This window comes from Puntigrus tetrazona, chromosome 25, assembly GCF_018831695.1.
Source record: "Puntigrus tetrazona isolate hp1 chromosome 25, ASM1883169v1, whole genome shotgun sequence".
Classification (NCBI taxonomy): Eukaryota; Metazoa; Chordata; class Actinopteri; order Cypriniformes; family Cyprinidae; genus Puntigrus; species Puntigrus tetrazona.
In genome coordinates this window covers 10053955-10076480 of record NC_056723.1, presented here as the reverse complement: position 1 = coordinate 10076480, position 22526 = coordinate 10053955, and the positions used below count along the sequence as shown (strand labels likewise).

At 39.8% G+C, this 22526-nt stretch overlaps 3 protein-coding genes across 5 annotated transcripts; 2 read left to right on the top strand and 1 right to left on the bottom strand.

Moving 5' to 3' along the window:
* The first annotated feature begins 241 nt into the window (after nucleotides 1-241).
* On the top strand, nucleotides 242-1592 carry c25h11orf96 (chromosome 25 C11orf96 homolog). Its single transcript, XM_043228705.1, has one exon. The coding sequence runs from the start codon at nucleotides 493-495 to the stop codon at nucleotides 859-861; it is 369 nt and encodes a 122-aa protein (XP_043084640.1). The 5' UTR covers nucleotides 242-492; the 3' UTR covers nucleotides 862-1592.
* Nucleotides 1593-6017: 4425 nt separating this feature from the next.
* Nucleotides 6018-16261, top strand: ticrr (TopBP1-interacting, checkpoint, and replication regulator). 3 transcript variants are annotated; one of them, XM_043227189.1, is made up of 22 exons: nucleotides 6018-7107; nucleotides 7201-7453; nucleotides 8060-8286; nucleotides 8662-8890; nucleotides 9004-9148; nucleotides 9351-9487; nucleotides 10081-10272; nucleotides 10370-10515; nucleotides 10800-10900; nucleotides 11016-11106; nucleotides 11246-11328; nucleotides 11422-11649; nucleotides 11747-11834; nucleotides 11917-11995; nucleotides 12084-12221; nucleotides 12325-12415; nucleotides 12514-12569; nucleotides 12656-12790; nucleotides 12930-13075; nucleotides 13212-15225; nucleotides 15312-15425; nucleotides 15703-16261. In XM_043227189.1, exons 1-22 carry the CDS (start codon nucleotides 6427-6429, stop codon nucleotides 15798-15800), a joined length of 5472 nt encoding a protein of 1823 aa, XP_043083124.1. In that variant the 5' UTR covers nucleotides 6018-6426; the 3' UTR covers nucleotides 15801-16261. The 3 variants fall into 3 exon arrangements, with proteins under 3 accessions (XP_043083124.1, XP_043083123.1, XP_043083122.1); XM_043227188.1 differs by having other exon boundaries at nucleotides 12511-12569; nucleotides 15706-16261; XM_043227187.1 differs by having other exon boundaries at nucleotides 12511-12569.
* Nucleotides 16262-17541: 1280 nt separating this feature from the next.
* On the bottom strand, nucleotides 17542-22526 carry pdia3 (protein disulfide isomerase family A, member 3). The gene is made up of 13 exons (XM_043227988.1): nucleotides 22242-22526; nucleotides 21094-21172; nucleotides 20486-20603; nucleotides 20295-20402; nucleotides 20072-20201; nucleotides 19864-19980; nucleotides 19603-19728; nucleotides 19087-19269; nucleotides 18853-18961; nucleotides 18641-18769; nucleotides 18308-18387; nucleotides 18152-18209; nucleotides 17542-18063 (listed from the first exon to the last, which is right to left on the bottom strand). The coding sequence occupies exons 1-13, from the start codon at nucleotides 22373-22375 to the stop codon at nucleotides 17950-17952; spliced, it is 1485 nt and encodes a 494-aa protein (XP_043083923.1). The 5' UTR covers nucleotides 22376-22526; the 3' UTR covers nucleotides 17542-17949.

Below are 22526 nucleotides of genomic sequence, written 5' to 3'. Positions count from 1 at the left end.
CTCCAAAGCTTCTGTTCTTTTAACTATCTTTTGTTTATCTCTCATTTGCCCGTGACCTCTCGCTCCATTTGTTTATTTCTCCCTTCTCTGATCCCTCTGCTAAAGCTGCATATATCTTCTTCTCTCCGGCTCCTCCCACCTCTCTGTGCTCTCCCACCTCCCTCCCAGGCTGGCATTTATTTCAAGGATCTGATTCGGAGGGACCGGTATGGCAGCCGGAACTGTTTGTGGGTGGAGCCCTAGCGGAGTGGGGAGATGTTAGGGGAGTGAAGCAGTATAAAAGCCTGAGCTGTCAGAGACCACAGACAGAGAGAACTCACCCCTTTTCTGGAAGTTGTTTCCTCCAGCTGTGTGCGTTAGCTTCACCTCCTGTCAAATACAGACAAGAAGTAGAGACTAGTTTCGAATCCTTCGCCGCAGGGAGACCTGGAGAACTGCAAGCCTCTCCAAACACCTCAGACGCCGAACGCCCAAACCTCGCCATCCAGACCCATGGCCGCACGCCCCATGGAGACGGTGGGTTTCGCCGTTCTTCCCGCGCACATCCTGGCGTCCGCCATGGAGGAGTTTCCCCAGCAGCTCCCCGTCCCCAAGTGTCTGGCTCGGGGCCGAAACCGACCCCGGCGGCCCCGAGACGCCCGCTTCAAGACCCAGCCGGTGACTTTCGCAGAGATCGCCGAAGTGGAGGAGGAAGGGGCTTCGCCTCTGGAGGAGGAAAGAGCGAGACGGTCCTTCCTTCAGTCGCTGGAGAGCCTCAGGAGAAGCACACAGACTCTGCAGCACGCGGGATCCTCTCAGAGCTGCCGCACCGCCTCTGCACAGGCTAGTCTGGACTCCAGTGACTCAGACTCGGCACAGTGAGAGCGAGAGGAACGTCTGAAGGATGACGGGACTGGAACTGTATCTCGCACATATCTTCCTGCTAAATTCCTCTTTCACAGCCGCTAACGTACTAGTCATGTATTTATGCGCAGATTCCAACACTGGCACAGCGATTGTTTAGCTCCTCTGCAAAGTTGTAGCATGCTGGGAGATTTCAGAAACCACTTAAATGCTTGCACAAATTCCTTTTTTTATCGTTTGAGAACGAGACTCTCGTCTTGGCAAGAGAGGAAGAGAGGCCGTGTCTGACTGCGTTTTAATAGACTAACGTTATTCGTATCCCTCGTGCCTGCTTAAGATCGCACAGTTGAATGGGTTCTTCACTGCTGGGCGGGATGTAGACTGTCACATTTTGTTATAACTCATTGCTGTGTTGACGAACAAACTAAAAGAGGTAAAACAGAGGTGTATTTTTACAGAAAACGTGGTTGCAAACCCTGATGTCTAAGTCTGCCAGAATGGTGAACTTACTAATGAACTCGACAAGGAGCAAATTGTTGTACTTTTCAAATGTATCTTATATTTATTCGCAGATTATTTTGTTATAACATAGTGATTTTAGAGAATTGTTCTGTTGACACTGTGGACTTGTAAAGTCACTATCACTGTATGTAAAAGAAAAGGCCTTTATACTTCGATTTGACTTTATCTTTGTTAATTTGTTTCATACTTTCTTTCGTAGGTATATAAATAAACTTTTTAACATTGGATTTAGCGTCTCGTTTGCCTTTATATGACATTAGTGTGCTGTTTACGTCAGCCAAACAACTTACAGAAACTTTAAACACTTTTTCACATTTATTTATGTAAAGTGTGATTAAAAAATATCTATATATCTGAGTAAAGTCATATGTTCTTAATCTAAATATGCATTTATATATATATATATATATATATATATATATATATATATATATATATATATATATATATATAGATATATATAATTATATATATATATATATATATATATATATATATATATATATATATATATATATATATATATATATATATATATATATATATATATATATTTATAGTTTTTAAATATTTTATCATGCTTTTATTGCATTTTAATTTGTTAATCAGATAGTATTTTTTTGTTATTTTTTACCTAGTTACAATAACCAAACAGCGATTTGATTAACATTAATGCATATCATTTTGAATATTGTTAATATTGTTGGGTTATCGTTTTTTTTTCACAGTAAATTTTGTACAATAGAAAGGTCTCATTGATGACCATAGATGAATAAAGAACCTTCCTGAAAATAGACTTACTAAAACAAGTACTACAACTGAATTAAAATCCAGTTATGACTCTTAATTACATAATATAATGAATGGTTATGGCTGCTTACATTAATGATCATGCATAATCTCAGATGCGAGCAGTTGTTTACACGGTGTCCACATCAGAGCACAAAAACACATTTCATCAGTCTCTATCTGGACTCCCTGAATGTCTGATTTCTATCAGCCAGTACAGATGCCATGTAAAAATAGCATCTCTCTGACTTGCCTTCTGATCTAGTTACAATATAGGAAACCAAGCCTCCTCATCCAGCTGGGGATTCTGCAGTGTTGTGAAAGACTATGCTTGGCACCAGATTGGTGTGACTGGGCTTATTTATGTGTTTCAGGGATTGCCCTTCAACCCAGACAGACTACTTCATCATCTCTGTCCTTACTGACTGCAGAGACAATATTTCAGTTGAATAGTATTAACATTAAACATGAAGCCTGTAAATTATCCCAACTGATGTGCAAAAAATAACTGTTTCCTAGCTTCCTTATAACACCCACTTCTGCTTTCTTCCCAACAAACGGATAGTCCCGCCCCCAGACTCACACCATTGGTTGGGTCAAGTGTGCTTACATGCAATCCATTGATATGGATGATAATTCAGACACTTAAAAAGATTGAACTTTCTATTGTTTCGAGGGCCTGCGTTTTTGAAAGGCTATGCGTCCGCGCCTTTTATCATACAATTGGCTTTACAGAAGAAGGTTCAGCTCAAACAAACTTCATGAATGACACGTGAGACGAGAGTTCAACACTTTACAGTAATAACAAAAATCTGTTATTTTTGCTTAGCATAACTCCAGTGTCTTTACTACTGACCTTCGATGGTTGCACTTACTCCCGATATCTCTCAACATGGCAACACGAGAGGTGTCAGTCAAGACACGGTAAACAAAGAAACTTGAGTTATACGCATTTGTAAAAAATAAGACATTTCCTTCTAAATGAATGCATTGCTTCTGTAATTCTGTGTAACTTGTGTTACTTGTAATTCATTACCCCCAACACTGCAGATAAATCACCCTACGGATCGTTTTGTCGTAATAAATGTTATATGACAGCATATTTAAACATACAAAATCATCTTTAAGTGTTAGGAAATGTGCTTATTCATCTCTCCTTTCTGCAGAGAAGCATCCCCGTAACCTACTTTGCTTGGTGTGGTTGCCATGGTGATGGTGAGGTCAAAGAAATTTGATGAAATCTCGAAACCGTTGAATGTTTATGTTCATTTCCACCTGACCCGTCTCGCCTCCTCCTACCCATTCCCTCTCTCCTTCTTAATCGGTCGATTTACATTTAGGCCTTGCTTGTTGCATCAAGGCTAAATACACCCTTTTATTGATATGCTGTGTTTCTGAAGCTTTATTTTCAGACGCTTTTCAGAGCTAACAAGCATTCTTGCGCTTCATAAATGTTCAAATGTAAACATGACGCTGCAGGTTTATCTGAATGCGGGAGTGCTGCCCAATGCGTAATGTGCAGTGAACAAAAACAGCCTTCAATTAAAAACATCATGTTCCCAGCAGGCATTTGGACTGGCCCCACTGTTCTTGGTTATATAACAAATTGTTCTTATCGCTTATTCCTTGCTGAGAGAAGATCTGATGAAAATTTTCCTGAAAAGGGAGTGAGTCAGGGTTAATAGACTCCTTCCAAGTCTATTAAATTAACACAATTGAATCAGTTGTATTTTGCAACACATCCTCTTTGTGTTTGCGCCCTCAACTCAGAATATATGTATATAATCCTACTCTGGGAAGGTTGTTTATTTCACTGTTGACATGGCAAAAATAATTCAAGCGTGTGGGCTTGAAATGTGACTGAATCATTAGGAAAACAGTGACTCATGCTTACAGGCCGGTGTTTATTAAATGTATTGCTAGCGACCAGTTTTGTCGATGGGCATGAATGATTAAATACTAAGGAAAATGAGCCTTTTTTTTGGATGCTGTTAAATCAGAAACATGGCACTCAATAGGCTACATTCGAGAAGAGTGATACAAATAATGAGTTATTTGACGTTCGTCTTCACCTGCTTTGCTTCATTGAAAGTGTCGCCTGTTCAAGGCTGTTTGGGTTCTGTCTGCAAAAGTATTCGTTTGCTGAATCCCTGACCTACATTCTCATACGCCGTGAAGCAGAACCCTTTGGGCTTTGGGTCAGAACCAAAAGGCACATAACTGGAAGCGCTGTGTTGCCCTCGTTCCCCCAGTGTTTGTCCGTTTCTTTCATTTCTTTCAACAATCAAGGATACTGAATGAGCAGAGGGTAACCTATTTACACACTCTCATTTCCTCGAACCATCAACGGGGGCGGTTGGCAATTGATGACATGCAAGAAATTATTAATATATGTGGCAGGAGAAGCAAATAGATCGATACTTTGAGCGTGATTTACGGTGTTGTATTTCATTTTTACTGCATAAACAGCCGTCTAATACCGTTCCGTGCTGATGCAAGGAGGTTTTTTTAATGCTGGAGAGTTTCTGACATTTGTGAGGCTGTCGCAATTAATTTCAGATTGAAAATGTTTATCTAAAACCATCTTGCGTCTGTGATTGTGACTGGGAACTTATCTGGGCCTTCGTTTAATGCGCTGATGACATTTTCCATTTGGTGTACTGACGCTGAGATAACCTAGTTTGAGAGTTTTGTGCCAAAGCAAACAAGTCCTATTCTCCAATGGCTTGATGGGATTTACAAATCTTTCCTATTTCCCCTGCCCTTTACCCTGGAAGTCTCTTTACAAGAACTTTGTGAAAATGATAAAAATCTGGAGTCACTGACCTAATTATCCTTAATGTTATTCTTAAAATATTATTAGAAAAATGGCTTTGTATTATAGATAAAGAGGCAGTTTGTGCTTTTATTCAGATGTTTTTTTTTTTTTAATAGTGTGCCTGGGCTATTAGTCGGCACAAGTTGTTCTATTTCATGTTTTCTTTTCCTTAGCTGACCCAATGACTAATGCTGTCTGGTCCACAAACTAAATTGTCTCGATCATCCAAAGATAAAATCATAAGTACTTGAATTTAACCTATAAATAGTTTCTGCATCCAGAGTATATAGCAATTTCAGAGGACGGCGGTGAGACAGACCTAATTTCTGAGAAAAATATGTTAAAGGAGGGGCTTTCAAATGCTGTTTACGCGATAGCCTATGATATAAAAAACAAAAACTCACCATATTTATCCGATTACGGCTATGAGCAGTAAGCAAACCACTATTCTTGAAGTCATTATCTTTTAGTAATATCCGTTGAAATAGGACAAAATGTGAAACTGGAATTTAAAGCTGTACAGAAATCTGTCATTTAAAAAAGAAATTGTAGTTTTTGAGTCCTAATGTGCATAATTTTTTAAGTATATTGCTGTGATTGTTAAACAAAAAATATCGCCAAAGCATCATTTGAAAAGCTATAGCAAAAAATGTTAATAGAAATTGTGATTAATTAATAATAATAATAATAATAATAATAATAATAATAATAATAATAATAATAATAATAATACATTAATAATACATTAATATACAATATAACCATATATAAAAAAAAAATTCTGTGGTATTCCTGCTCAAAATCACTAATGTTTAATCAAGTCGTTCATATAACTTTGATTTCTCTCCAGTAGATGCCAGTAACACGTGAATAATGCTCTGCATACTAGGCACAAGAAGAAGCTCTTTTTATTGACGTGACTGTGGACCAATCACGGAGCGAGAAACTATTGACGTCTTTGTATATTTTTATTGCTGGGGCTCTCTGGTCCTATCACGCGGCGAGAAATGAATGACGTTTTTAAAGTTCGTTGGCTCCAGCCAATCACGTTCAACGAATTCTGAAGCGCGAAGAGTTTAAGGCAGAGAAGAGGACGGACGGCTAACGGAAATTCTGAAGTGTAACAAAACAGTACTTTCAAAATGCTGTTTTTGTAACTTTCCGTTATCGCTAAGTTAGTTCATTAGTCCGTCTCGACCGGTTTCGCGTCGTTTTAGCTCAGCAGCGACGGGAATCATGACTCGTGCTGAGAAAAATAGCGTACGTGAGCGTCCGTTCGCACCAGCTGCTCCTGAGGTGTTCCTTGGTTAGCGTTCAAATGCTTTTATTGACTTTTAAAAGACGTGGCGTCACGTTCAGTTTTATCTGTCTAATCTAGTTCTAAACGTCTCTGTATGTGATATTTGCTGGCTGGAGGCGATCGTATTTTGCATGACAGCTCTTTAAGTCTAGATATGGCCTCCCAGAATGTGGTTTTTGCCATCGATGTGGATTATCGACCAGAGGAGACCAACAGCACGACTCATCAAAACCACCTCAAACAGTGGATACTAAGAGTCCTGCTCAGTTTGGGCCACAAACATGGGCTGGAAAAAGTCCGATGGGGTTATAAATTCTTCCAGTCAAGGACCGTGAAAAGCGCAGCCCTTTTAACAAGAGGATCTGATTTCAAGGAGCTCCAGGAGAAGGTGTTCAGTGACTTCGAAGAGGAGCTGCTGGGCAAATTCAGTGTGGAAGGAAAGTCGCCCAAAAGTCGGGAAAAATCCAACAAACTGAAACCAAGCCCGGCTAGTTGTGTCCAGAACGCCTTGAAAGAGATCCTTCTAGACTTCCAGTGGGACAGACCTGACCTAACATCTCCCACCAAGGTCACACTGAGACCAAGGAGGTCGAGTAGAAGTGGCAGAAATGTCCCTCTGGAGAACTATGATGTGTTAAGTGTTGACCGAAATGTCCTTTTTGTTGTGTCTGAGTGTCCACGATCCAAAGCAGAGTTGGAAGACTACTTGTCCATCCGTAGGGATGGCGGTAGACTCCACAGAGACATACATGAGCAGGTGCTGCCCAAAGGTCTGATAGATATGCTTACGCAACGCAAAGTGGTGCTCCATTGGGCTGATTCTGGTTTATTGAAGGTAAGTGGCGCTCATATAGAATTCCTATGTATAATTGGGTAGTTATATTAGTGTTTTTGACTACATTGTTTTTCTTTTTGGTTTTTAAACCAGGCTAATTGTGTGGTAGAGGACTACACTGGCATGGAGACATTGACAGAGCTTCTTGGGCAGGTTGGTGGACGGGTAGTGCCCATGCTGTCTCCTTGTTTGCCGTTGATGGACCAGCAATCTGAGACGAGCCTGTCACTGGATTTGGGAATAAATGCCTTTCCTATTGAATCAACCAATAGCTACCTTGAGTTGTCAGAAAGAATGCACAGACAAGTCTTTCCTCCTTTGAGTGGATGTCTTTCCTGGATTGCAGGTAAATAATAAAATACACACGCACACAAGGACATAGTTTTTGAATAAAGTCTCTTATTTATTTGAAAAAGTAATATTGTGGGATATCGTTCGAATTTAAAATAATTTTTTCCCATTTTTATATATTCTGTACGTACAGTGTAATTAACTATTTCCTGTGAAGACAAAGTGTTAAAATGTTTGGCACATTCAGTTTTTTTAAAAATCCAGATTTTATTTCAGGATTCGTTGATAAAGTTCTAAATGAAAGCATTTATTTGAAATAACTCTTGTAACATTACCAATGTATGTGTCAGTTTTGACATTAGTTTTAAATCTTTTGAATAAAAATGTTAAGCAGCACAAACAAAAACATTACTTATGCTTAGCAGCAAATTAACATGATTATTTCTGAAGGATAATGTGATAATGAAGTCTAGAATGATGGCTTTAAAAATGTATACATGTATAACATGTATGTGTATAATATATAGATATATAGATGGATATATAGAAAATGTTAGGCCTAATTATTAATAATAATATATTAAACAACTGAATTTGAGCTTTTCAACTTTTATTTTACCTTAGAGTGATCAGTTACTTAATTCATTTTTTTTTGTGGCAGATGGCAACATGCAGTCCTGTAGTGTGACTCTGGAGCCGGTATCATGCAGGCAGAGGTTTCTGCAAGCTCCTGTGAATGTCACACTCAGCGGTGTCCTGCAGGACCTGGACATCATCTCCCTGTCACGTTCAGCCTCTGAGAGCTGGATAATTCGGTGCACAGATGCTGAACTGGGTCAGGAGATTTTTCAGCACTTAAAGCAGTTGTCTACTGGAGGATCTGCCATGGTAAAATCACTCGGTTATGCTGTTTTGTAATAGGATGGTTCCAGCTGTGAAATATGATTGCAGTTACACGCAATGCAGTTTTGTAATCGATAAAATGTAAGGACACAAACCATATATATTAGAGCTGCTCGATAATCGAATTTCCAATTGGGACTACAATTATGGATGCCACAATTACGTAAGGAAAATCTGACGTACATATCGAGGCCTTTGGTTCTTACAAGGTTGTAGATCTTTAATGGAGCACATGTCCTTTTTTTGCTTTGTGTTTGAATTATGCAAAGATAAAAGTGTTAGAATTTATTGTCGATGATGGGTGATTTTAGCAAAAAATATGCAAATGTGACCTTATTATATTTTGCTTTATTTACACAGCTAGCAGATGTGAGTGAAGGAGGTGTGGTGTGTTCGGCGGTGCTGTTGGTGCTCTCTTCCTGTACGGCTCAACTCACTGTCCTTCAGCCTCTGGTTGCTCAGGAAGACCAGCTTCTGCCCGCACATGTTGTTCCCTCGGATAGCACGGACCTCTCCAGTGACCTGCCTGATGTTGTCAGCAGTGTTCTCAATGTCATGTATAACATCATGGAGGATGAGGATTGCTCAGGTGTTTGTTTTTTTCTGAAATAATCTGTGTTTTTGTGCCTTGTGCATATAAACGTCTGTTAACACAACCTTAAGGTTTTGATCCTAACTTAAAAAAAATGTTGTGGTTTCCAGATCAAGTAAAGTTGCCATTTGTTCCTGATTGGGCCAAACAAGAGCTCAAGCAGGAGTCTTGTTTAAGGAGAAATGGGCTGTTAGAGGGATGGTTTCCTTTGTCTGACCAATCAGGAATCAGCTGCCATTTAATGGAATCAATGAGGTTTGCAGTCTTTCACTAATTTCTTTTTACAAGATTAGGGCTGCACAATAACGGATAAACTGGTAATTGCAATCATCATTTGAGAAATTTTAAAACTCTCAGTTCCTGACATCATGTTTAAATTCTACCTCCCAAAAATTGTCAAAATGTTGCATATGTCATGGGCTATTTTTATTCTGGTACTAAAAGAGCTGTCTTACAGGCTCCTGAATGCAGCTCCAGAGGAAGAGGAGAGGGAAGAGGAGTACTCAGATACTCAGCAGGAGATCACCAGCAGTCTCTCAGAGCTCTATCAGAGCAGCACAGCTGGATCCAGTGGCACCCTGAGATCCAAAAAACGTGAGTGCAAAATGGTACTCAAAGTGATTGATGCACGGAAATAAAAATTTCTTGGCCAAAGCTAAACAAAATGAAACACTCGGTTGAACAGGGGTTTTCGCATTTTATATATTTTGCTGCTTTTTTTTTTACATTTGCAACAAATAAATAGTCAAAATGTGCTTTCTTTTCTCAACACTAACTATTTTTTAAATATACTTGCAACTATACCAACAAAACACAAATGAGCTTCATTTTCAGAATTCATTTTCAGATTCAGTCATCACATAGCATCCAGCAACAGCCACTATTCCTCTTTTCATCTGAGACATGAAATGCAGTGCTAAACAGTTTCTTAATGTCTTTGCTTGAAATGATTGACACTTTAAAATGTTTTTACACTTCCGACATGTTTGCTGCATCAGCGCATGCCTATATTTGATTACATTTGTCATTGTTCTGTATAATTTATTCTCTCTTTTCAGTTATTCGAACACTGAAAGAGCTTTTTGCTAATTTCTGCCAAACAATATCATCCCTATCATAAAATTTACTAAATGCTTACTTGATTCATGAACACGCAACAAAAAATGCAATGTTTTTATAATTTCCAGGAGGTACACAATGCACACCAGTAAGGCAGAAGATGAAGACAATGAGTCGCTCTCTACAGATGCTGAATTTTGCTCGCTTGAATGTGAAAGCTCAGAAGACTCAGGGTGATAGTGGTTCTGCTGGATCTGCCAAAGGTGCTGAAAAATGTGGCAAGAAATGCTCTGGTGATCGGAACAAGCCTGGCCTCTTCCGTGAGTGTTGCGATAGTTTAGGATCTCCTATAAGATAAAAACAGGACTGTTTTTAACTTCATTGTATGTAAATTGTTAATTTTGTTCATTGACTCAGATTGCAACAGTGAGGAAGAGCTGCTCTCTCACCTGGGACTTGCTTATCAAAAAGCTGTGGAGAATAGATCTGTGTCTGTTCCCTCTCAAGTGCAGGATATGCTTTCAGTTGTTAAGGCATTTATTAAAACTAACACTGGTGTGAAGGTAAGTCAGAGAAGCACATACATTTAAAATCTTACAGTTGTGTCGCCTGGTTGTGTAATGAACTCTGTTCTCCCTTCTAAAATATGTTCGTCTTATTATTAGTTAAATTTGAGTTTGTAATGTTAATATATATGCTTCTAAATTGTGTATTGTTGATGTGGTGGTTTATTGTACATATTAGTTTAGTGAACACAAGTGATTTATGATTGAGGAAACCTGATATGTAATGGATATGTTTTTTGTACAACTTTCTTTTGAATTTTCCTTTAAAAATTTCTCACCAGGCTTCGCTCTTGGGCTTGGTGCAGAACCATCTGTTGAAATCTTGTCAGGCTATTCGTCAGCTTTATGGAAATTCTTCAGATGAAGAGAGTAAAATCCGGGAGTAAGTATTCAGATCAAATTAAATGACAGTTCAGGTGAAGTGACTGTAAGCATGGAACATATTTATAAAGGTAATAAGGCAAGAATTGAAAAAAAAATCATTATTCTTTATACAGATGCCAGCTGCAAGCAGTTCTCAGACTTGAATTGTGCAAACAATCAGAACAAGAAGAAGACGAGGAGGTTGTGGAACAACGAGTAGAGGATGTAAGTAGACAATCAACCTTTTAAAACCTCAGATGCCATAACCAATCATTTAAATGTGATTATATGCAGAAGTCTTCCATGATTTGTCATTGTTAAATGTAATGTTGGTCATTTTTCTTTTTTATAAACTCCTTTCAAGGTGGCTGATATGCTCCGGATTATCTCCCGGAGTAAAGATGCAGTTTACTTATCCAAATTCATGCAGGATGAAGTGCTGCCAGTGTAAGTTATATACAACTCGGGAATATTAATGAAAATGCTAATTGTATCCAAACACATTTAATAAGATGGGATTTCTGATATGATATCTCCCAGGTACCTGAACAGCATCGCTAAAGTCCTGGCAGATGTCTACCACAGTTTAGGAACTCAGTTGCCTGAGGCTCTTCTTGCTGTCCTGCCCTCTGATTTCTTCAGTGATGAGTCTATGGCTAAGGACAGTGTGTCTGTAGGTCCTTCGCCTTTCTCAGCCACACAAAGCAATGTGTCCAGTGTTGGAGATCATCTGGAGGAACTCCGCAATCGCTCTGCTAAAAAGAGGAGGTGATTGTCATTGAAAAGAATGTGTGATTATATCAAGTGATTCGCGTATAAGCAGTCAAATAAACTTTTTTTTTTTTTTTCTTTTCTCTTTTTGCAGACAGAACATGCTCACACGCCATAAAAGCATGACTGAGGCTCCTCAGGCTCTGCGACAGATAGAAATGCCAAGAAAATCCACACGGCTGGTGAGATTTTATTCTTTTTATTACATTACTTCCATCTTGTCACCAAGAACTAAAATACTAACTTGCCTATTGTGGAATACAGGCAAAGCCGAAACCTTGTGTCCCAGTAGACAAACCTCCTGTAGAAGAACCACCACAACCTCCAAAGCAAGCAGTTCAAGGTAATTGTAATTTGCCCAATCCATTTTAATCTTCATGCTGTCCTATGAAGTTGTGATCTGTTGTTGCACCTTTTTCTTCTGTTCACAGAGGTAACAAAGGTAAGGAGAAACCTTTTCAACCAAGTTGCTGTATCACCATCAAAGAAGTCCAAAATGCCACGGAGCCAGTCTGTGTCGGCAGTAGAGGGACTTAAGAAACGCAAGCGTTCACATATGGACGATGATGGTAATTTTTTTTTTTTTTTTTTTGATGGTGAGAGACTTAATTATTTAAAGATATTTAAAGAACATTTATTGTATGAAGTTTAACCTACTTTTTTACATTTCAGAACGACACACTCTTCTGACAAAGAAAGTATCTGAAACACCTCTGCATAAACAGGTGTCCAATCGTTTACTTTACCGGCAAAGGACTGGCAGGTGAGTCCTATGTCTTGATTTTTAAGTAGTTGTTATATTTGTTCAGTGATGCTTGATAATTGTAATTGTAATCTTTTAATCTCTCTTTGTCACAGAAGATCTGGAGAATCTGATGTGTGCATTATTGAGGAGTCTCCTGTCAAACCAAATGCTGGTTAGTGTCTTAAGATTTTGCCACAATGTCAAACATAGAAAGAACACTTACTAATAAAAAAAATATATACAAAATTTTGTTCTTAGACTTGAGGAGAAGCCCAAGAATTAAAAGCCTTACCAGGAGACATTCCAGTGTATTTTATTCAAGCTCACAGCCACGTTCCCGAAACTTGGACCGTGCCATCTCCTCCTCTCAACTCTGCCACTCTGAGGGTAAAGGTAAGCAGGAAATAATGAAAGAGTTTCAGTGACACAGCAAAAATAGATGTCATTAAGCTTCTTTACATGAAATGTTTTGGATATACTGTGAAGGTGTATGCTAGTGCATTCTCAAAGTATCCTTGTATTCATTTTGCAGGAGGATTAAATGTTAGTTCTGTTAGGTCGCCAGTTCGACTTCTTTTTGGTGCTACCCAGTCCCCTGGTCGTCTACGGCACACTACAGCATTCCCCTCAGAAGATCAAGGCAGCAAAGAGTTATCACTTAGGTCTGCAGTTTTTGAGGTAATATCTCTTTTAGTTTACAGTTCATTAAAATGATATAAAATGAAAGAGTATTGAGTGTGTAATTCTTGTCATCTATTTTACATTAGTCAATACTATTAAAAAATTGTATTTTTTTTTTTTTTTTTTTTTACAGAGTCAAAATAGAACTCCACAGAAGTTAAAATATGATCCAGTAGGATCTGGGTGCAGAACCCCTCAGTCCCCAAGAACTCCAAACCGGACAGTTGGAGAGAATGGGATGACCCTGCGAGGGAGCCCTTTTCGTTCACCTGCTGCGAAGAGTCTAGTGGTAGAGACGCCCAAGAAAAGCCCACTTAAGGGGATACTCAAGACCCCAATGAAAAATCTTTTGGATTGTGTTTCTCCTAATGGTGCTTGGCTGAGGAGCCCAAATGTTAGAACGCCAAAGAAGAGTGTGACATGGTCTCCATCTCCACGGAAACGCCTGACAGAAAACCCAATCAATGTGCCAGAGTCTCCGTTGTTTACAAAAAGATGCTCACCAAGACTGCTTACACCTGGCAAGAATAGCAGCCCAGAGGAAAGAAATGTTTTCAAAACACCTGACAAGGTGCCCCAAAGAAAATCTCCTGGAACAATGCCTAGGACACTTGAAGTCCTTGGAAATGTTGATCTGGAAACATCTCAATCCATAACGAGATCAGGAAAAATGAGAAGAACACTGAGCTTACCTTGCAAGATTACTGAAAAGTCTGGAGAATTTGCTTCTGTTGATTCACAAGAATCTGATTCCGGGGCATTTCCCCTCTGTGCTTCACTAATAAAACAAAATATACAAACTCCTGTAAAAACCCCCAATTTAACACACAGGATGTGCACACGCTCTGGTAGAACACCTGTAAAGGAGTCCTTGTCTCCTAACAAATCTCGAGACGTTGCAGGATCAAGCCCTTCACCTCGTAAAGGTCTGTCTACAGCAAAATTAAGTGCATCACCATCCTCTGGTCCTGCTAGATCACACGTCCACCATCAAAGTAGTTCATCCGCTACTAATATGGGAGAATTCCCACAGGATAATAAAACAATTGGGCAAAGTGAGATCAACCATGGAAAAGCAGACGAGGCGTCATCTTCAGACTCACAGCAGTTTGATTGCTCTGAATTCAGCGTTACCACAGATGATGAAAGCATTGATATATCTGAGGCCTCAGTGGTGAAGACCCAACTCTCAGGGGGCATTAAGATGAACATCACTTTCTCAAGGAAACCCTCCAGATCCTCAGAGGTTTTTGAATTTAATGGAAAACAAGCCACACCCTCCACTACCACGCCGAGCCGAAGCTACGGCTTCCGTCAAACTGCGGATCGACGCCAGCGAGAAGCAGAAGCACGTCTTGGACACGCCTCAGGAACACCAAAGATCTCCACCCCAAAATCAAGGAGGACACCTGTATGTGGAAAGAAGTCAATTTCTCAACCACTTACATATGAAGTGGAGTTAGAGATGCAGGAGTCAGGCCTGCCTAAGCTGAAGTTGAGAAGGACCGATTCTCTCAATGCAGGGGAAGCACCTGGTAGTGCCACCAAGGGTGTGGCCTCACATCTTGTTCACCGTAACATGTCAAATGTGAAGGCACCACAAGTCGACAGCCCTCTCGCACAATGTTCTAGACATCCTGGATGCATATCACCATCACTCTGCAGTCGAGGAACACCTGCTAAAGTTACGCCTGGGAAGGGTGTACAGACATACATTTGTCAGTCGATCACTCCCACACATTATCCGCCAAGTAGCCAATCCCCATTAGCATCCCCACTGACTCCGTCTCCTCAAAGCAGAGGATGGTCCACCCCGGAGAACCTCAATTGTTGGCCTCGTAAGAAAAGAGCTCGGATCGAGGCTTGCGGCAACAAAGAGCAGGTCATCAAAGGGGTCCCGCTGCTGGAAAAGCCTGGGGCGTTGGAGGACCCGGAACTTGAAGGTGTTTTTCGTATTCAAGGGGTGGAAGAACTCAAGGAGTCGCTGAGCACCCCAGTCAGTCAAAGAAAGCTGGGATTGAGATCAAGCCAAGCTCTGGACCATCAGTGCTCACCGGAAGGCATGGATTGGTCTGAGACCGTGGTTCAAGACTGTGATGCTAAAGACCCTACGAAGTCTGAGCATTTCGCGTGGATGGGCAGAAAAGGTATAGCAAAGCTTGTGTGCAATTTATAGCTTGTTCCTTGTGTTTCTGTCACTTGTTTGTCAACACTGTGGCTTAAATCTCTTCAGTGGACACCCCTAAAGTAAAGAAGCCAGTGTCGGCCAGTGGAATCTTCGCACTCACCCAGTCACCTCTGTTGTACAAGAAATCAACTGTGATCAAAGAAGCAACGCAACCTAATGGTGAGACAATGACAAGTGTTTGTAGAGCCCTTAACGAGAAACACATTTTCACCATTATTTGCCTCAAATTAGACAATTTTTTTATTTGTTGGAGCTCTGATGTAGCACTTACTGCATGTGCTTCGAGGCATTTAGCTTTGGCGATCATGCATATTGCAAAAGATGTTTTCTGATGTTAAATAAAAGTAGCAGTATGAGCAAAAAAAGGACTGGGGAAAACATCAGATCGGGTTTTGTTCATTTAAAGTGTTTAATAACAATTTATACTTTCTTCCAGCAGGATCAAATTCTGAGCTGGATATCTCTCCTCTTTGCCAGCCGAGAGGACGAAGGACAGCTAGTAGGCCGTACAGCCGAAAGAAACTTCTAGACTAAGTCCGTCAAAAGTACTTTTGATTGCCTCGTCTTGCACTGTTGTTTTAAGAAAAACTAAAGCTTTTTATAACTGTTTTATTGTCTGTTTTAGCTTTATTCTCATTTTCTTGTATAATAATGCATTACCAAATATTGTATATTTTGTATTATAGAAATGCTATACTGTATGTCATTTGGCATCAGCTAATTACAGCATAGCAACTGTAACTGGTCTGAACATTTATTGTAAAAATAAGGTGGAAACATTTAATCTTTTACTTTTATCAGTCTTATGAAATCAAGCTTTAATTGTTCGTTTGTTAGTGATTTATTTATTTGTGCTGCTGATTCTGAGATTTTTTTTTTTTTTTTTATTGAAACGTTTCTTAACAGTTTGGCAGCTCGCTCATGACATCTTTGTCAATGTGAAATAAATGTAAATGTAAACAGATTATTTTAATAAAGACTGTTCTTAAACTTTGCATGCCACTTGCTTTTTTGGTTTTTTTGTAAATGATCTACACTTAATAGCCAGTTTAAAAAGCAGAAGATATTCAGAAGGTACTACTAGTCATGATGTTAATATTTCAGTTATGTTTGCTTCTGATGTTTAGGCCTTGCAGTTTGTCTTTGGATAGGTTTAAAACTAAGGGTTAAGTACCGTTAAATTTTTGCTGTGATTTGCATGTATGCAGATTTTAGCTTCATATGATTTTTATCCAGTAGGAGGATACTTAACATGATATTCTGATCTGATTTTAGAATGGATTTGAACGCAAGTAACACAATTGGATCAAAGCTTTCAACTCGGGAGTGCTGTGTGTTTTTGAAAATGTTCTTGCAGCTGTTCTTAATTATGAATGATTGGTGATTGTTAATGACGTTGATTAGGAGTCGTTTAAAAGGCAGACAGCTGAAACCATTCGTTTGCGCGTTGGTCCAAGACCATTTGAGATTTCACATCTGAAAGACGCGCATGCATTTTCAAGAGATGATCTTAAGGTCAAATTTTGGATGTTTTTTTGTAAATTTAGGATGGATTTTGTAAATTAGGCCCCAGAAGATCACATAGTTCTTCCTAACAAACCACAAATCAGAAGTATACCAACGCAGGTTTCTAAAAAATACCGTTATGGTTGTGTGGTGCATGCACATTTTGATTTGTCATACATCTATTTTCTGTGCACGTTTTTAATGATCAGAACAAGTTGGAAGTGTGATCGTTTGTGATGCCCAGGTGTAGTCAATGACTATTTATGTCTTCAATGCGTATATGATGCCTAGTGTTCAGATTATAAAGTTTTAGCATTTCTAAAGCACCATGTGAATTGGTTGCAGTACGATACAATGAAAACCCGCCTAGTTATGCTTTAGTGAAATACGCTTGACATTTTTTCCCGTTTTAAGAAATTTACAAGAGAGAATCATTTGAAATATGATCAGAAAGCAGCTCTACAACCGCATGAACATCCTGGAAAAAATGCTGAAAATGTTTCATCAGTCTTTATATTTATCTTTAGCTTCTTTATGGAACAAATACATCAACAAGAGTCACATCAGTCACAAACGTTCTCAAAGCAGAGAGATTAGAATAAGGTACATTTTTGGTTGAAGCATAAACTAAAGGCTGAAGGCATTTTCCTCATGGAGGTACGAGATTTGCGGTTGTCTCGAGCGGAACTGCATCCAATTTTGTTGCAGCTGCCACATGCAATCGTAAAATTTAAATGTGAAAAGAAAAAGGTTCAAACTAGCACGATTGTAGGTTTAGTGGGTCTTTTATTTTTTCACAATCCTTCCAAACGTACAAAAAAAAAAAAAAAAAAAAAAACAAAAAAAACAAACCAACATGGTACAAAAAAGGAAAAATAATTCACCAAATCCCCCTTTTCCATGAGAAAGAAACATGTAGAATTGGTCTCAAAAGTGCATCTCTCCAAGGTACAGTGTAGGGAAAACAATCTCAATTTGACAGATCTGTACCTCTTTCACTTATCTAAAAATCACACATGGTCTGGCCGTCACAACCTTCCACAGTGTTCCCAGAGCAGCAGGCCCAAGAGAGGGCCGACATTGTGACGTGGGTCAGAGCACTCGCTTCACTAAAGATTGGAATATAATTTAAGTCTCCTGCAAAAAATTCCCTCCTCGCTTGTTGGGCTGTGATTGTTTATAACTCGGACTTCTTCTTCTTCTTTGATTTCTTCTCGTCCTCTTGCACCACCACGGTGTTTGTGGCCTCTCTTTTCAGGTAGGAAAGAAAGTCGCTGACTTCACGACCTCCCTGGTGGACAAACGAGACTGATTACATCACGTTTCTTGTCGAGGCTGAATTGTATTTTTTTTATATTTTTGGAATTGGAAACACAAACCTCATATTTCTTTGGACTTTGCTTCTGACCAGCGGGGGAGAAATAGATTGTGGGGAATCTGAAAGCGAAGGGTCAGATTGTGCATAAACCAATTAGCAACAAAGTAAAAACGGTAGCATCATTTGGGTGGGAAATATACGGATAGTCGCTACGTACCCTCTAACTTCATATGGAGAGGGGACGTCATTAGCGGTGGCATCCATCTTTGCGATGACGATGTTTGGATCGTCAGAAAGCTGTAAAATAAAGATAGTATTTATGAAATGGCTGTTCAGGGCAGTATTTCATAGGGAACAATACAACACTTTATTATTGTAAAAGTACTACAAAACTGACGTGCAGAAAATTGCCACTATTTGCAATTAGTAGTATAAATAGCAGAATATCCTGCTTTAACAGTGCAAGTAGAAACTAAAGCTATTTTTGCTTAGTCTAAATAGCCGGTGCCCCAAAAAAACAACTTAAAAACAAAACAAATCCCCAACTCACCTTCTCTCCGAGTTCTTTGTATTTAGGCTCCAGGCTCTTGCAGTGTCCACACCAGGGGGCGTAAAACTCAATGAGAACATCTTTGCTCTCATCATTTACAATCGACTCAAAGTTTTCAGCCACAACAACCTGGAATAATAAGGATAAAGTTCCACTTACTAGTACTTATATATATATAAAAAATAAATACAAAAACTAAATTGCTGACGCACCTTCACAGGGCCATCGTTGTTCTCAGGAACAGGCTCTGATTTTAGATAACGCTTCAGGTTTCCATCGAAATAATCCTGCAGGAACCTTTCCAAGGCCTTTCCATCACGACTGCAGGAAAAAAAAAAAAAAAAAAAAAAAAAAAGGGTGTTAGTTTTTTTTTCGTGCTTAAAACAAGGTCCTCTGTTAAAGGGAGGGGAGAAAGACAAAAAAAAAAAAAAAAAAAACCCACTTACGAGAACTCCTCCTTCATGACGTATTTGTCTCCCTTGGCAGTACGGAGGCCGACAAGAGGCAGCTCTCCACTGCTGCCGTCCAGACCCAGCTCAGACACGTCATGGCTAAAGCCGTTCTTACTGGCCACAGCGAAGCTGAGCTTCTTCCCCTGGTCCAGGAAGCCCTTAGCCACCTTCATTACTCTGGAGAGAGACACGAACATGGTAAGATAAAACATTTTAACACATTGTAATGTTCTATAAGTTCATTAGTGTATAATACGTGTAAATGTGTACATTTTGTTAAGTAATAACATTTTTGGTAACGCTTTAACGTAAACACACACACAAAAAAGAAAAGAAAAGGACATTCACTATTAAAAAAAGTACTGTGCGTGTATACACTTACACACAAACATAAATACACACACATAACCTCCATATTCCCCAGATTTACTAGAAATCTACTGACAATAAATGCCACTTCTATATACATAAATGTAACTGTCACTGAAGAAATTCACAAAATAGTTCAACCTGTTCCTCCAGTAGTTGGAACCCTTGGGGTTCTTCTCATAATCCACATCATAGTAAGCCACCAACAAGTCTTTGCCTTTCAGCTGGTCTTTGTTATCATCAGTCATGTGGGGACAGATGCCAAAACTGTCATATAGGGTGGAAAAAAACTAAACTTAATATTACATATTCAATCACCAAATCACCCATCAGACACTAATAGTAAAGAGAATGCAGATATTAGCACCTGATTTGACTTATTTGATCTAAACTAAAACGTACATGTTATCCTGAATGAACTTCTTGATCTTTGGGCTTGTGAATTTGTCTTCAGTGAATTTCACACTGGCATCTTCAAATTTGTTGCTGAGATGAGGTGGTCGGAACAAAATAATACCCCTGCAACACACACACACACGAAAAATTAAAACAGGATAAATCTTTCTGCAAAACTGAAACCAAAATCACGAGGAACAAAAAAGCCACATACTCTCCATCGACGTCATGCTTCTTCAACAAGTCCTCTACGTTAGTGTGGGCGAAGCGGTAGGACTCTCTTAAAGCGCTGGCAGCCTTCAGGAACTCTCCCTGAGCAGCACTTCCTCCATCAGCGAAGAATCCTGAAAACGATTACATATAGCCACTGATGCTAAAAAGCACAATCAGGTCTAATGCGAGACCGTAAAACGTTAATGTACAATGCCATCACTTACCCACAACGCTGGCATCACGGTCCCCGGTGAACTTCTGGAACTCGGCCTCACTTTTGAGCTCCACCGAGGCTGGACCAGCCTGCTTCTTCAGGTGGCTAACAATTCCATCTAGCGGATTAAAGAAGAAACAAAACACATTAACATCTGATGAAGGAGCTACGTACGGCGTCACATGAGATACAAGAACACACCTGCCGTCCTGGGACCGTCGTAGCTACCGGAGTCCTCTCCGTCTCTGAAAATCTTCAGGGTCGGGTAACCGCTCACGCCATATTTGCCGCACACGTTGGAATTGGCGGTACAGTCCACCTAAATCATGTTAGAGAACAAGAGCCAGACCCAAGTCAACACTTGTGAAAGAAGGGACACCACAGCATGCTTTTTAATGCACCATTAATAAAATAACACGAGTGAAACGAATGCAATGTTTTTGACAGCTTTTGATGTTCTTTGCAATTAAAGGGACGGTTTACCCAAAAAGTTAAAGTTGTTGTTTAACAAAACAGCTGCTAGGAGCCTCTGACTTTAATAAACTTTTCCCCACACTATCAAAAGTCAGTAGCTACCAGCAATTGTTTAGTAACAACTTTCAGGTGAGTAAATGAAGTAATTAACTTATACTTAGGTATTATTAAAAAGTGATTTTTTTTAAAGTGAACTTAATGTATTTAAATATTTTATCTGTACGTAAGTGCACATAGAGCACAGTTAAGTGCACAAAGGAAGTCTAACCAATTTCAGACAGGTCTTAAAGAGTTAAATATATTCCATGTACATTTGCAGAGTTGGATAACAATACCTTAGCCAGTGAGACGATGCCTTTTAGCCGAGTGGCGGCTGCCTCGTATTCAGGGGCAAGACGTTTGCAATGGCCACACCTTAAAGTGAAGATGAGGTTTATTACTAAAAATGTGTGTTCTATACAATAATGACAGATTGCTGGATTTCTGGCTTTCATTCGAACTAGAACGCCCTCACAACAACAAAAAGGATATGAAGCTCAAAAGTACAACTTAAGTAAATTACCCCCAAATTATTTATAAAAATCTGAAGCCAAGTCAATAATAAATTGGTTTGAAGTTAGTCAGTAACGTTGAGCTACGTAATCTGCGTCGGCCAATCACACGCGGCCAGCGAAACTTCACGAACCAATCAAAACGTTACAACGGAGGGCCGCCGAGCCTCCAAACATCCTTGTTACCGCCCTCTTCTGCGATTTCCATCTGATTAGCTGTCTATAACTGAAACGTGAGACTAACACTAAATCTATTTCAGCTCACTTCGAGGTTTAACTCTGCAAACTGCTCCGAAAATACAGTTTCGCATAGAGAACGAACAACCGCTAACGTCGGCCTTCACAGGCAGAGTGCACGTTCTTAAAGAGACAGTTGACCTAAAAATAAGAATTCACCATCAGTCACAATATCATATGGACTCAAACCTGTGCGACTTTCTTTCGCTCCACAGAACACACGAGACGTTATGCAGAAGGACGTACCGGCAACTGATCTTCTACAAAGCACCGGCAAATAAAAGGAAAAGCTACAAACAGGAAGTGGCTGATAAAATTCGTTTTCTCTACAACTACGGAGTTGCACGGATTCATTCTGATCCCAGCGAGCGTTTAAAAGTTATTACGACTCCGTACACACTCCCAGATTGCCCATCAGCACCTCGCACAATTCTAACTTGACTAAAAAAAGCAGCTGGTGCAGTTACTTTCGCTTTAGCAAACCAGCTTTGCGGTGCTGTTCAAAGCCCCGATCATGCACGCGGTTCCCTAACGCTACATTATAGGCCAGGTATCTAGAAAAAGGCTCTATTATATTGATGACTATTATCTAGAGCGCGTGCTAATGCACCGCGCTTTCCAGCGCACGGATTTTCTAAATAGCATCAAGGCATCAAGAAAAGATCGCTTAAAATCCAGCATCGTCACACACTCACCAGGGTGCGAAGAACTCCACCAGAATAAGGTCATGGTCTCCGATTTTGCTGTCAAAATCATCATCCGTGTACTCCAGCACATCACTCGCGCGCGCGGCCGCTGCAAAGGCAGCGATAAACAGCACAGCCAGCATCGTCTCAAACGCGTCTCAGTGCAAAAGTGAAGGGAACGATCGATATCCCGGTGGCCCTCGATTGATTGCTTCTTTCTGAGGTGTTGTTGTGAAAGGAAGGAGTTCCCAAAAGAAAGGCCCGCTGGATCTGGCGCCCTGCGCTCAATGAAAG